At 38.1% G+C, this 16,041-nt stretch overlaps 2 protein-coding genes across 2 annotated transcripts; both read right to left on the bottom strand.

Annotated features, from left to right (window-relative positions):
* Positions 1-2,453: 2,453 nt before the first annotated feature.
* On the bottom strand, positions 2,454-12,339 carry LOC107569853 (versican core protein-like). The gene is made up of 9 exons (XM_016256012.1): positions 12,258-12,339; positions 11,457-11,648; positions 10,015-10,650; positions 9,770-9,883; positions 8,133-8,291; positions 7,664-7,746; positions 4,881-5,025; positions 4,364-4,546; positions 2,454-3,808 (listed from the first exon to the last, which is right to left on the bottom strand). The coding sequence occupies exons 1-9, from the start codon at positions 12,337-12,339 to the stop codon at positions 3,654-3,656; spliced, it is 1,749 nt and encodes a 582-aa protein (XP_016111498.1). The 3' UTR covers positions 2,454-3,653.
* Positions 12,340-13,498: 1,159 nt separating this feature from the next.
* Positions 13,499-15,835, bottom strand: LOC107569854 (uncharacterized serine-rich protein C215.13-like). The gene is made up of 3 exons (XM_016256013.1): positions 14,515-15,835; positions 13,889-14,241; positions 13,499-13,696 (listed from the first exon to the last, which is right to left on the bottom strand). The coding sequence occupies exons 1-3, from the start codon at positions 15,833-15,835 to the stop codon at positions 13,499-13,501; spliced, it is 1,872 nt and encodes a 623-aa protein (XP_016111499.1).
* Between the last annotated feature and the right edge of the window lie 206 nt (positions 15,836-16,041).

The raw sequence follows: 16,041 nt of genomic DNA on the forward strand, positions 1-16,041 counted from the left end.
GCCGGAGACCGCTGCGCCCTGGAACACGGCAGGGTTGGCCGACCGACCTCCTGAGGGCACTGAGGAGAGACGGGCACCGTGTAATGTGGTGTACATCGCTCTTCCCCAGAGGGAGTTGGCCCTCAAAAAGTCCTAGGCCTTAGGCGTCAGGACATTTACGATGAAGACTATCCAGCGAGAATGACGGTCCGCAGACCCGCCTTCTGCTAGAAGCCTTCGGCCTGGGAGCTCCACTCTGACTCTAGACTCTGCGGAGTACGAGAAGTGAGGCCCCCAGAATGAGGGGCTGGAACACGGTGGGTTGGGACTGCTCCGCCCAGCAGCCCCTGCAAACTGCCTCAACCTCCTCAAAGGAAGAGAGGTTAACGTGTGCTCTCACTCAATAAATTTATATCCCCAGAGCCCCTGTATATCTAACTTCTCATAGTCAGACAAATACTTCATTTTATTCCTCAGAATTAAATGCAATCAAACAACCAGACGAGTAAATACGGTCTAGTGTAGTAAGATTCACATCAAAAAACGAAATTATGTAATATATGCGCTGCGCGAGCCATTCAGTCACACGATCAACATCAATCTCCTTGACAAACAAACGAGCTCTAAATCTAGCGAACACGGGTGGAGATAGGAAGAGCCGTCTCCAACCCGTCTCCTAGATCATGAGCGATCTCCGCATTCTCAGTCGCCGCCGTGCCTCAGCAGCAGCGGGACCGCAATCGCACAGCAAACCACGCACAGGCTGTGTGTGTCCCCACTCGTGATATACCATTATCTTTGGGCAGGGAGGAGCACACAACCTACAACATGCTCAATGTTTGCTCAATGTTTGACTTGAGGTCCCCCTATTGTTCACAACAATATTTGAAGGCCCCCTCCTCCACTCACCGAAAATATTTTAGTATTTCTGTCAGGACCACTATCGTCAAAGATGATTGACAATTAGCATACAGTTTGGATTGGCGGTATGGTTCTGTTCTGGGCAAGAACTCCCTGCGCATCCATGCAGCCTAGCATGGATGAGAGCAGGGAGAGCAGCAATAACCCCCCAGGGTAAACAGAACAGAACCAACATAAATTTATTGCAGATATCATTAAAGTTCAATAATGTTATGTACACATTTTAAAATTAGTCTGATTCAAAGGAGAATCAGAAGGCTGAATCCTGACTGACAGAGGAGTTGGGGATAGAGGAGGGTAATAAGCTATTGAGCAAATGCGAAAACTGCTGATCATACTGAGGGACCTTATATATGAATGCTTAGATAGGTGTCGTATTCCTATAGGTAGATGGGGATCAGCTGAGAGTCAGCTGATGCGAGCTTGACTAACGTGACCTGCCAGAACTAATGCTACGCTAGATTTAGCATGACTAGAAAGATGTATAGGCCTATTCATTATAAAAAATAACCAAATATTAAGAAATATCTTAAATGTTTTGTTTTTGTTGTTTTAGTTTATCTTAATGATTGTTTTGTCTTATTTAAAATCATTTTAAATAAGTCATCTTAAGGCACCTTTGGAAGTTTGTTGAGGCCCCCCTAGTGGGCCCCAGCCCCCTGGCTGAGAACCAATGATTTATACTGTCATGCAGGGTCAGAATTAAATGTGGATCTTCCAGATGAATTTGAGTAGTGCTGGTCCGGTCTTGGTCTTGCCTTGGTCTCAACACACATTGGTCTTGGTTTTGGTCTCAACTTGGTCTCGTATTAGGTGGTCTTGACTACAAAACGATCTATGTTCTGAAGTTTAACTTCACCACTGAAACCATTAAAATAAAAGTAAAAACAACAACAACCTCACAGGCACCCTAAGTGTTTGGTTATGTCCTTTTATCTTTGTTTTCTTTTATTTCATTTTCATCTAGAAACTAATTAAAAATAATCAAAAATAGCCAAAGACAATTTTAAGGTTTTTTCTATATTTAAAGGGTTTTACAGTAATTAAAACTGGCATGGTATCATTAATGTTTCAGAGAAACTCAGTTTTACAAAACATTATTTACAGTAATGGTATATCTGGTAGAATTAGTCAGATGTTCAAATGTTCTTATGTTAGTGAACCGATACCATCTGGTGGTTAACATTAGGCAGTGCTGATGAACCACATACTTCAGTTACACTAAACATACAGTTCCCTTACTCCTGTCACAGTCTATATTTTTGTATTGTTGTATAGATTAATCGTATATTATATATTAGATTTGTCCATTTAAAATTAAATCAAATACATCCCATATTGTTAATGTCTACCATTAAGCCCTTCCTATATGTCAAAACTCACTTCATATCAGAACCGAAAAAGACCAGGAATGCAAGTAGAATATAATAAATTTGTTTACATAGAAGGCATAAAAACGTTCCTTACAATTGTTCCATTTCACAAACATTCACATTTGACAATAAACAAGTTATACTATAAATATAAAAAGATATGTGTGGGGGGGGCTCAAAAATAAAAAAAACATATACAAGTAATCACACAAAAGAAAAGATCTTAAAGAAAAAAAAATGCTGTTACTATGAATCCTCTTCTTTTGGTCCATTGATACACCTCAAATGTCAAAATGAAATCCATCTAAATTCTGTGAGTTCCAAATTTCATCTATTAGCCACATCAACACCAGCTATTAACACACTGTCAATGTGCAGTTTGGCCAAGTGAAATCCTCAGTGTGTTGTATTTTGCTACAACAATGAAAAGACAAGGAGCAGCTCGAGAAATAAATTATAGGCTACATAAATTATTGTTAAAAAGGCATTCATTCAAGTCTTTTAAACATCTCACAAAGTACATTCTCTTTAAAGTAGTTTTAAACTGTCTGTGAAAAAACATGAAAGTTGATGAAAACGATGTTAAGTAAATACAGTAAGTTTCTTTGGTTTATAGATGAATGGTGGTGGCATTAAATGTATGTGATTTGAAATGTGCATTCATAACCTGAAATCTGCATGGCTTTTCAATGAATAGCTTAAAGTCAAAGTATTGAAAGTATTAAACCATATTGTGTTGACTTTAAGATATCAAAACCATTCACTGCATTGGATGCAGTTTTTTTAATGAGATTATTGGCCTTTTTATACCACAACAAACACTGCCTCCATGTGAGCCATTGCTCACTCTCCCTATATAAATATATTTTCTTTCACATTCATATGTATGATTTCTCATTTGTTCAGTAAGCAGCAGGATGCCTGCATACACCTGTGGTTCTAGTAAACTTGAAAAAAGACAAAGAATCATGCGGCAAAGTGTGTATCAAAATGTACCATTATGTTTATAGGCTAAAATACCATGAACCATAATATTTATGCTAGTTGCACTATTATAGCTCACTTACATCTGGATTGAAAGTTATAATTTATGAAGGCACTGTGTATTCCCAAAAAGAAGCAGAACAGATAGAGGGCAGGTCAGATAATCTTTTCGTTTTCAGAGGTCAGCTGAATATGTGTCCATTATGTAGTTCTTAAAAACCATCTCTCTTAAAAGATAAAAGCCACTGTTTCATTCCAGTGATACTCCACTCTGTGTTGACCCTTTTTCTGGTCCTTTTCATAATCTATTCTTTTATAATCTTTTCTCTCAGCCAGCAGGCAGATCTGTCTTATGCTATCAAAAAATATTAAAAGGGTCCTTGCGTTAGGGTGGTGTTACCATAGCAACTGTTTGTGTTTTACACCATGGCGATGGTGTCGTCGGGGAACATCAACAGAAGTTTCTGCTGATCTCTTCCGGTGACTGCGAAAAACTCTGTAAGTCTGTGATACTCTGTGATACCTTGCATATGACCTTTGGAAGTTGGAGGCTGGAAAGGAAATATAAGTACATTAAATTAAATTAGAACTAAGCCATTTGAATCTATAAGAATATATACTGTACAGTACACAACTGTTTTAAAGTTTGGGGTCAGTAAGGTTTTTTTCCCCCACAAAAATATTAAGCTGCACAACAGTTTTCAACATTGATGATAATAAGCTGCTTGAGCACCAAAATAACATATTAGAATGATTTTTGAAGGATCATGTGACACTGAAGACTAAAGCAATTCAGCTTTGCCATCAGAGGAATAAATTACATTTCAAAATATATTAAAACAGAAAACATTTATTTTAAATTATAATATTAGTAATAATATTTCATAATCTTACTGTTTTTACTGTATTTTCAATCAAGTGCTGCCTTGGTGAGCATAAGAGCATACCGACCCCAAACCTTTGAATGGTAGTGTATATATAAACTCATATATATAATAAACTCACACCACTGTATTGTTTATAGTATCTAGGCCAGAATGATAATTCAAGCTCTATAGGGATGGTTGTTGTGAAAAAGTTGTGTTGGGTTTTCACAGAATACTTACGACTCATGCAGGAAATCCTTGGCAAATCCCATGTGCCGTCTCCTCTGCAGCGAATGGTGGGAACATGTCTCTGGATGAAGCCATCCATGCACTGGTACCTGATCAGTGAGTTGATCTCATAGCGTGGGCGCAGCAGGCCAAATGTGCGGGTGTTAAGGACAAGAGGCGGCTGACTGCAGGACACTGTTGACAATGGCACATAACAGAGTAACAATTAGTAATGGAGTACTGAATCTGAAATGTTTTTTTTTTTTTAATTTTGTCTGCTTTAAACCACTGCAGAAAAATCCAAAACAACTCATCACATGTTAGATTCCTGTCTATAAACGACCATAGATATACAGTATATTAGGGTATAGCAGTCAAGGTTTCACAGATTCCCCATTGTACTCCTTGTTATAAATATATTTTTGTTCAAATACCACAGATGGCATTTAAACTGAAAATAAATGTCTACCTACTGTATGCATGACTCATTATTCTTTAAATACCCCTCATTCAGGTGCTAAAAGCTCACCTGTGCCTTTCTTGCAGGTGAAGGTGAGGTGGTAGTTGCAGGGAACATCATTCCACTGGCCGTCCTCATGCCAGATCATTACCACACAATCCTCTCCTGAGGAAAAGAAACTGTCCGGCTGGTTTGGTCTCCAGTTTTCATATTGCTGCAGGGGAAGAATATGGATAGAGATGAGAATGGCAATGAGAGGAAGACAATAATCCTATAGAAATAAGTTTCAGATATGTTATATTAATTATATGATTATGATTAGGGGTTAAATTGGTATTTGTTATGTGGGGTGGCTCTGTGGTTTCAGGCTTTTGAGGGGTGCTCACATGTGTATGCAAAGCGTACAAAATCAATTAACAATTATTTTGTAATTATATTGTAACAATTAACAATTATATCAATTGACAAATTATGTAAAATATAACAAGTTGAGAGAGCCCTCTGTTATGAACACTAAAATGCTGATCTAAATAATTCTAGATGCAGGCAGAGTGCAATGCTGTTGTCTGTAGGACTTTTTAAAACCTTAAATTTTTTTTTTTTTTTTATTAATACCATATGAGCAGGGTAGGGCAATGTCTATGGTAACATATTAAACTGTAAAATTACTGTAAACACATGATTTAATTACAGTAGAGATTCAGGTTCTCACAAAAAAATAGAAAAAAAAGAAATAGATCTAAATTGATAAACCTCACATTTCAGTTTTTAAACCATTTTTTTAAGAAATGAGACGAGTCAGGAGTATAAATTATTGTATTAATTTAAAACAGGGTTTATGGTTATGATACACTTTGAGTTATGGCAGTGTATTTTTGGAGTGTTTAAAAGAAATTGTACCTGGCTCAAAACAGCAATATACTGCTTGTGCTTTACATATTCTTTTACATCCATATGTATGGTTTCTCATTTGTTCAGTAAGCAACAGGATGTCTGCATACATTTGTGGTTCTTGTGAACTTGAAGAATCATACTGAATTATATAATATTTATGGCAGTTGCACTATTATAGCTCATCTACATTTGGATTTTAAGAAAATTTATGAAGGCACATTTTCATTAAAAAAAATAGCTTGTCAATCTCTTATTATGTTATATTATCATTCTTTTTTTCTTTTCTTTTCTTTTTTTTTTGTCAACTTGTTTTCATTCAGTTAGCATGTGATTTGTTTTTCTTCTTGGATCTTGGCAATGTTCACTCAAAAATTGAGGTGCATAAGCTCAGGTTAATGAGGTCTACAATCAATCAGTTCCAAAAAAGAAATACAAAACCTATGCTAATTGAAAGAAAACAAGTTGATAAAAAGATTAAATCCACAATTTGGTAATAATATAGCATAACAAGAAATTTATAAGCAATTTTTGTAGGGCAGTAATTTTTAATCGAGAACACCACAAATGTAACAAAGTGGGAAGCTTATAAACAGAGTATGACTTTCTATGTATGGAGTACAGAAAGTCAATAAAATAATAAGGATACAGGCACACTCCAGTAGAAGGCGCTAAGTACATACATCAACATTAAACTGCAATGAGCTGCAGGGAGTGGTGTTATGCATTTGGAAGGTAGTAGTTATAGTATACTTATAGTAATACATCTATATTCAACTACCACGGACAAACTTTATTCACTGTATTTCCCCCTTGCACACACCACATGATGCAGGCATGATGTCATCAGTCATCTCTCTCAACTGTGGACGTATGCACTCAAAGGAGAATAACAATTGAAAAGACCAACCCATAAAGAAAGTAACTAATAATACACTTACTATGTTGAGCTCAACTTGTACAGTATATTGCTTTAACCATAATAATATGAATTAAATGTTTATTGGCAGTCTTCTATATCTGTTTTTTTTGTTGTTGTTGTTACTTAAATTAAAACTGAAGTTTGCACATATATGAAACATTAAGTAATTATACCCAATCGAGACAGGTTGGCGCTCTGGTCTTTCAGCAACCCTTTAAATATTGCCTAGTCTTCAAACACAAATCAGCCAACAAGTCCTGTTATTATCCTCTTTCAAAAGGAATGTGCACTTCCTGCTTGAAAATTGATGAAATTGATGATGGCAATTTTTTACCCTCTGGATAACTCCAACGTCACATACTTAAATACATTAACAAACATAAACTCTTAATTTAGTAACTCTTCTGTATACAGAATACTATATGAGTGCTTGCAAACTCTGTGGACATGTATATAGCCCCTCACTGATGCCAACTGGATTGAACTGTCACACACTCACATTTTAGGTCTGGATTATATCTAGTGCAGCCTGTTCCAGCTGCTCATCCTTCACACCTCCATTACCTGTCCACACCTGTGACCTTCCTCTATCCTCGTTTTATTTTGATCCTCCAGTCCTGAGATGACTTCCACAGATGAAAACTCCTATCTACTGCCCTCCAGGGCTTTCTGGCCCTTCCCCACAAAATGCTGCCTTTATCTTTGAAGTGAGAGCCTGGTCAGGACTAAACGGCTGTAATTAGCCACATTCCTGTTCAATTGAGGAACACCTCTAGAACCAGGGAGATAGTGACATATGTCTCCTGTTTTCCTTTTTTCACATCTACAAATTCTTGCAAAAAATTCCAAATCTTATTTAAATGAATTGCTTTTTAAAGAAAAAAAATCTGCAAGAATCATGGATAATACAAGCAACCTTTATAAATAAATATTATAAATATTGCATCTACATTGTCCACTAATAGATGTGTGTATCAACACCATCTTGCCAAAACATACTTTGAGAAATTAATAAGCAAGTTTTGAAGAATGGTCTTACCACAACACTACCATCCGTCCACCGGAAATCATTCTCAAACATCTTATCATTCAAACCGATCCACTGGTAGTCATGGGCGAGGCCTACAAGGGGAGAGAGAAACAAAGGTCAATTCATCAGACATATTGGGAACTCTTTGTCAGTGGTTAAAAATAAAGGGCATATTTGTTCTTGTACATCACACTTCCTGCATCTAGGGCTGGATGAGCATTTGGCCATTTTTTATTGGTGATATACTAACCTTTCTTTAAACTCTTTGGCTAAAAATTCCTGAGCCAATGGAATATTCCATAACTCTAAACACTTTTGTAGTGAGAAGTAAAACAAAAAACTAAATGAAAAAAAATGGAAACAAAACAGTATCCTTCCTAATAATAACTGTTAGTTTGCATGTAGATGTAATCAATGGCATAAGTTAGAGCTGATGATATTAGACAGAATGACCATAACTTGGTTTATGTATACTCACGGTTGGTGTACTGCTGCTCCTCATGGGACAGGACACTAGCCAGGTGTGCCCCCTGGAGGCGACATTCACGCTCTGCTGTGTCCCAGTTACGCCGATGAGGAAAGAATTTATAGCAGTGGCCCTGGAACTTGTGCCAGCCATAGCTGCATGTTTCAGTGTCTGTAGAAAATCATGTGTGAATTATTGTTGATGTACTACACATAAACTTGACATGTAGACACTGAAACTGAGATAATACTGTTGCTGTAAGTGAAAAAAGGTGCTTGATATTGTCTACGGTCAATTTATTTGTATTAGTCCTTTACCTTTGGGCTTACACTGTGAGGCTGTTATCAGTACAATAAATCAAACCTTTTTTTTTGTTCAGTGGCACTCTTTTCAAGTAAGAATGATTTCCCACTCACACTGGACCTGAGGGACCATGTTATAACTCCCTTTCATCCTCATTTTAAATTACATGTCAGCTAAACAAGATCACTTAGAGCAAGAGCTACACCCATGTGTCTATCATATCTGGAAGCCAATTCATTTCTGCATAAGAATGTCTACAGATTGGGTGCCTTGCTCTGAGGCATTGTTTAAGAAAGAGGTATTGGAGCAAAGCTGACCTGTAAAAACAAACAGCCACTTATATGGCTGTAACCATTTGGGAAACTCAAAGTTTTAAAGTAAGCATATTATGAACCCAGCAATTTATTAGTCTAGTTGACAAATGATTTAAAGTACCTAGATCAGCATTTGATACTATGATCACATTAAATTTGCAAATAAAGTGTGTCCTATCAGTCACAGCAAGTATGTTTATGTGCGCCGTTACAATCAAGATAAAGCTGTTTTTTTTTTGCTACAGTCTGCTTGTACAACTTCAGTCAGACTCACATGATATTTTAAAAAGACAAATTATTGTTTTAGTCCAACTGAAATCAAACCTTTAAAGTGCTTGTAAACACACTTACTGACTGTTTGTGGACAAACCCAGGGCTGTTTGACATCAAGCTGAAAGCTTTGATTCCTTATTTGAAATCACTGTGATTATAGCAGACTTGCCCTGACAGAACCACTAATGTTAGTGCATGTTAATAAACCTGCAAATTAACATGCAGGAGGGGAAATGTCAGGTTCTAATGTGTCACTACTGCAACAAAGAATAAATTACAGCTACCAAAGAATAAAACTATTAAAACTCTCATTAATATATCAAGCATTAAATCATCCATAACAAATACAAGTGACAATACATGAAGCTATGTTGGCTTATGACTTTAAATAATGACATGTTACTTCATTTAGCATAGATTGCATTTAGCAGCATTTTCTGCCTTTCTGCTTTCTCTGTGAGTAGCTATGTCTGAGCACTTACACTCTGAGACTAAACCACTTACACTTACAATCTGAGTCAATCTTGGTATAGTTACATCATTTCCATGAACAGAGTAAAGAAGATCTGGTACTATAGCATCAGATATGCTACTTCATTGCTCAAATGATCAAATTCATCCACGCAGAACAGCAGTGCGAAGCATAGCTCATGCAAAATATGTCAAGTAACTTTTAAATTTTATGTTTCGCCACAGATGGCAATATTGAGCTCAAAGTTCTGTAGTGCACCTTTAATAAAAAGAATGAAACACTGATACCTATTTCACACTGGTCACCACTGTATCCAGGTGGACAGCTGCAGATCTGAGCACCGACTATTTTTACACAAGAACCACCATTCAAGCAAACAGCATCAGAACAGGAATGAACATCTGCAGTGAGAGAGGGAAGATATAGAGGCATGTCATTGTGCACGTGCAAAACAAGAATACTGGTATAACTACTGAAAGTACAGTATATGCATTCAGTTAATTTGGTCTTTAAAACAGTGTTTACAACCTACCTGGAATATCAAATGTCTGTCCGATCATTGCGTATGGAAGGTCTGCTGTACTGTGTGTTGTGCTTTCATTCTGTCCACTTGGAGGTGAGCTTTTAACCAAAGTGGCCTCAGAAATGTCTTCATGGGAGGAAAATGGTGTTGCAGGTACTGATGATGTCATCTGATCTTCTTCTTGAATTGGAATCTCAGTTGTAAGAGTTACAGCTTCCTCAATCTGACCAGCTGCTTCTTGTTTCCTTGAGGCAGTTTCCTTACTGACAATCTTTATATCAGACTCAGGTGTCAGAAGAAAAGGTGAGGCTGTTGCAGTAGACAAAATTACTACCTGAACCTCATCAGATGATGGGATGACAACTGAATCATTCTCTGAGCTGCTCTTCAAACTACTGGACGTTACAGAACCATCATATTGAGGTTGTGTGGTGGTCTTGAATCCTGTATAATTTTGTTTGGATTGGGTTGTATGCTCAACTCTTTCTTCCAATAGTTTTTCTTCACTTGTAGCAGTGGAACTTGGTTTAGCTGTGACATCAGAAAGTCTTGCTGTGGTGTGATGCTTATCAGATAATATGTTGTTTACCTCTCCAGGTGTGCTTTTCTCTGAACTACTTGTTCCACTGTTTGGTGACCTGGTGACTGAAAACCAGTCTGAGTTTTGATGGCCGATGATGAAACATGCATGACAGGGGACACCCCTGATCCTTCATCATCTGTTGTATCATCCTCTGCATCAGATGAAATTGTTGTGTGCTTGGTTTGGCTTTTACTTGAAGATGTAAACATAGTTTTTGTCCTGAGAAGAGCTGAAGTTGCTTCATAACTAGCAGTGACTGTTGATATTTGGATGTGCTTAAAAGGACCAGGCATCGTTTGAATAACTGAAGGTGCAGTGTGGTCAGATTCAACTGTTGCCACTGATGTGAGACTAGGTTTACCTGATCCAATTGCAGTAGGACTAATAATTGATTCTGTGGTGTGTTTAGTCAACTGTAATTCGGTAATAGTATGAGAAGGTCTAGAAGACACTGAGGTGAGTCTTGAACTAACAGGCTCTGTTGTTGTATAACTTGATCTAACTGATTCTGTTGTAAGGTCGGTGCTGGTTTCTTTAGTTGTGTGACTAATCATGGAAAATTCAGTCATTGAAGAGACAATCTCTCTTTGAGGTGTCATGACCTCTTGACTTGTGATCATAGATGAGGGAGCTGTGGTGAACATCTCTGGTGTCTGCTGACCAGAACCTTCTACCTCTGTGAGAGTAAAAAATGAGCTTGGTATAGCTTTTCCACTCACAGTTGTTGTAACATCTATTGTTGCTGTCACATTTTCTGATGGATGCACTCCAGAAGCAGGAGTTGACTCAAAACCAACAGCAGTTGTCTTGTCCTCTGATGGTGCAACATGGCGAGGTATTGATTCTACAACAGCAGAGGATATTTCACCAGAGCCATCATCTTCAGCCACTTCATTTTCTGAAATGTCTCCACTACCTTGTTCAGAAGATGAGTCTGTATCTACTGTTTGCACTGTGCTTGAAAACAATTCATTTGTTGATGAAGTGGAATGTGAAGAACTTGCAGGTCTCATTGGCTCTGATGTTTGGCCAGTCTCGTGAATTTCTGCCTCATCAGTGGCTACAATATAATTATCATATGCTTTAGTTGTCAGTGTAATTCTGTCTTCATCACTGGAAACCTCTTGCTGAACTGTTTCTTCTGAGATATTAGCGACAAAATAAGAAACGGATTCTGTTTGATGTCTCTCTGTTGGCTTTATTCTTGGGATATCTGTATCAGTTGAGGTCCACATTGAGCTTGTACTGGTCAGGTCTATAGCAGGTACTGTAGAAAGGGTCTGTGTGGTAGTTTGTTCTGTTTGCATTTTCATAGAAGCTTTCATTTTTTGTGCTGTAGTACTTGTGATTTCATTGTCTGATTTGGTTGTAATTTGAAGTGAAGAACTTGTTGTGAACACTTTACTAAACATATGAGAGGGCTCAGCTACTGAACCATTATACCCTGAAGATGGCAAAACTGAAGTAAAACTTGACATTGAAACAAAATCATTGGATGTTATCTCCTTTGGTGGTATTATGCTTGTGAAAGCAGCATCTGTTGAACTAGACTTTGAAGCTGCTTCTGTTGTGTTATATGGTGTTTTGGTGAGTTGTTCATTTGATTTGTTTGAAACATAATATGAGTAACTGGTTGTGAACTCTTTGCTAAACATTTCAGAGGTCTCACCTCCTGAACCTTCAAACTCAGTTGATGACAAGTTTGAAGAAACAGTTGATGGTAAAAGGACATCTTTGAGGTCTGAGGTCATTGTGACTGTGCTTTCAGACATCTCATTTAAATGTCCGGTCTGAGCAGAGGAGAACAGTGTCTCTGAAAAATGTATGTTGGTGGATTCAGATGGTTTTGCTGAGAGATATTTGTCCATCATCAGAGTAGCTCCGGTTGTTGCTATATTTGATGTAACATTTTTACTTGTAACTGTTTCTTCTGTTAAGTCCCCAGTGCTCAGTGATGAAAATGTATGTACAGCACTAGTTACAATAGAGTCAAGAGAGGAAACAGTTTCTCTACTATGTGTCTCAGTTGTCTGATCTCTTATAGCTTCAGCATCTGTTGTGCTGGAAACTGAGATTGTTTCTGTTGTGTCAGATGGTGTTTTGGTAAGTACTTGGTCTGATTTGGTTGGAGTATAAAATAAAGAACTTGTAGTTATGAACTCTTTGCTAAACATATCAGAAGTGTCATCTCCTGAAACATCAGACTCTGTAGATGGTAAACTAGAAGAAAAACTTGATGGTGACAGTAGATTTTTGGCAGTTGTCTTCTCCACAGTCATTGTAACAGTGCTTTCAGTTAATGTCTCGTCTAAATGTCCCATCTGAGAAGAGGAGAACAGAGTCTCTGAAACATTAATGATGGTGGATTCAGATGGTTTTGCTGACAGATCTTTCCTAGCAGTGGATGCTGTTGTATGAGATGTAACATCTTCCATCATAGCACCAATGGTTATTGCTGTATGAGATGTAACGTCTTTACTTGTAACCGTTTCTCCTGTTAAGTCCCCAGTGCTCGGTGATGAAAATGTATGTGCAGCACTAGTTACAGTTTCTCTACTTTGTGTCTCAGTTGTCTGATCTCTTGTAGCTTGAGCATCTGTTGAGCTGGACACTGAGATTTTTTCTGTCATATCAGATGACGTTTTGGTAAGTTCATAGTCTGATTTGGTTGGAGTATAAAGTGAAGAACTTGTTGTTGTGAACTCTTTGCTAAACATATCAGAGGTGTCATCTCCAGAAGCTTCAGACTCAGTAGATGATAAACTAGAAGAAAAACCTGTTGGTGGCAGTAGATCTTTGGCAGTTGTCTCCTCCAAGATCATTGTAACAGTGCTTTCAGACAATGTTTCATCTAAATGTCCAGTCTGAGCAGGTGAGAACAGAGTCTCTGAAACATTAATAATGGTGGATTCAGATGATTTGGCTGACAGACCTTGTCGTTGTGAACTCTTTGATGAACATATCAGAGGTCTCATCTCCTGAAGCTTCAGATTCTGTAGATGGTAAACCTGAAGAAAAACTTGATGGTGACAGTAGATCTTTGGCAGTTGTCTTTTCCAAGGTCATTGTAACAGTGCTTTCAGACAATGTCTTGTCTAACTGTTCAGTCTGAAGAGAGGATAACAGAGTGTCTGAAACATTAATTATGGTGGATTCAGATGGTTTTCCTAGCAGATCTTTGTCCTCTATCAGAGTAGCTGTGGTTGTTGCTGTATGAGATGCAAAATCTTTACTAGTAATAGTTTCTCCTGTTGAGTCCCCAGTGCTCAGTGATGAAAATGTATGTACAGCAGTAGTTACGGTAGAGTCAAGAGAGGAAACAGGCTCTCTACTATGTGTCTCAGTTGTCTGATATCTTGTAAATTCAGCATCTGTTGAGCTGGACACTGAGATTGTTTCTGTTGTGTCAGAGGGTATTTCTTGTTCTGATTTGTTTGGAGCATTAAGTGAAGAACTTGTTGTTGTGAACTCTTTGCTAAACAAATCAGAGGTGTCATCTCCTGAAGCTTCGGACCCCATGGACATCAAGCTTGAAGAAAAACTTGAAGGTGACAGCCCATCTTTGCCAGTTGTCTTCTCCAAGACCATTGTAACAGTGCTTTCAGACAATGTTTCATCTAAATGTCCAGTCTGAGCAGATGAGAACAGAGTCTCTGAAACATTAATAATGGTGGATTCAGATGGTTTTGCTGACAGATCTTTGTCCTCGTTCATAGTAGCTGTGGTTGTTGTTATATGTGATGTAATATCTTTACTTGTAACTGTTTCTCCTGTTGAGTCCCCAGCCCTCAGTGATGAAAATGTATGTACAGCACTAGTTACAGTTTCTCTACTATGTGTTTCAGTTGTCTGATTTCTTGAAGCTTCAGCATCTGTTGAGCTGGACACTGAGAGTATTCCTGTCATGTCAGACGATGTTTTATTACGTTCATTATCTGATTTGGTTGGAGTATAAAGAGAAGAACTTGCCGGCGTGAACTCTTTGATGAACATATCAGAGGTCTCATCTCCAGAAGCTTCAGATTCTGTAGATGGTAAACTTGAAGAAAAACTTGCTGGTGACAGTAGATCGTTGGCAGTTGTCTTCTCCAAGGTCATTGAAACAGTACTTTCAAATAATGTCTCGTCTAAATGTTCAGTCTGAGGAGAGGAGAACAGAGTGTCTGAAACATTAATGATGGTGGAATCAGATGGTTTTCCTAGCAGATCTTTGTCCTCTATCAGAGTAGCTGTGGTTGTGGCTGTATGAGATGCAACATCTTTACTAGTAACAGTTTCTCCTGTTGAGTCCCCAGTGCTCAGTGATGAAAATGTATGTACAGCAGTAGTTACAGTAGAGTCAAGAGAGGAAACAGGCTCTCTACTATGTGTCTCAGTTGTCTGATATCTTGTACCTTCAGCATCTGTTGAGCTGGACACTGAGATTGTTTCTGTTGTGTCAGATGGTGTTTCTTGTTCTGATTTGTTTGGAGTATAAAGTGAAGAACTTGTTGTTGTGAACTCTTTGCTAAACAAATCAGAGGTGTCATCTCCTGAAGCTTCAGATTCCATGGACGTCAAGCTTGAAGAAAAACCTGAAGGTGACAGCCCATCTTTGGCAGTTGTCTTCTCCAAGACGTTTATAACAGTGCTTTCAGACAATGTTTCATCTAAATGTCCAGTCTGAGCAGATGAGAACAGAGTTTCTGAAACATTAATGATGGTGGATTCAGATGGTTTTGCTGAGAGATATGTGTCCTCCATCATAGTAGATGTGGTTGCTTCTGTATGAGATGTAACATCTTTACTTGTAACGGTTTCTCCTGTTGAGTCCCCAGTGCTCAGTGATGAAAACGTAGAGACAATTAAGGAAACAGGTTCTCTACTATATGTCTCAGTTGTCTGATCTCTTCTAGCTTCAGCATCTGTTGAGCTGGACACTGAGATTGTTTCTGTTGTGTCAGATGGTGTTTCTTGTTCTGATTTGTTTGGAGTATAAAGTGAAGAACTTGTTGTTGTGAACTCTTTGCTAAACAAATCAGAGGTGTCATCTCCTGAAGCTTCAGATTCCATGGACGTCAAGCTTGAAGAAAAACCTGAAGGTGACAGCCCATCTTTGGCAGTTGTCTTCTCCAAGACGTTTATAACAGTGCTTTCAGACAATGTTTCATCTAAATGTCCAGTCTGAGCAGATGAGAACAGAGTTTCTGAAACATTAATGATGGTGGATTCAGATGGTTTTGCTGAGAGATATGTGTCCTCCATCATAGTAGATGTGGTTGCTTCTGTATGAGATGTAACATCTTTACTTGTAACGGTTTCTCCTGTTGAGTCCCCAGTGCTCAGTGATGAAAACGTAGAGACAATTAAGGAAACAGGTTCTCTACTATATGTCTCAGTTGTCTGATCTCTTCTAGCTTCAGCATCTGTTGAGCTGGACACTGAGATTGTTTCTGTTGTGTCAGATGGTGTTT

The sequence above is a fragment of the Sinocyclocheilus grahami genome, unplaced genomic scaffold (assembly GCF_001515645.1).
Source record: "Sinocyclocheilus grahami isolate Dianchi unplaced genomic scaffold, SAMN03320097.WGS_v1.1 scaffold1388.1, whole genome shotgun sequence".
Taxonomy (NCBI): Eukaryota; Metazoa; Chordata; class Actinopteri; order Cypriniformes; family Cyprinidae; genus Sinocyclocheilus; species Sinocyclocheilus grahami.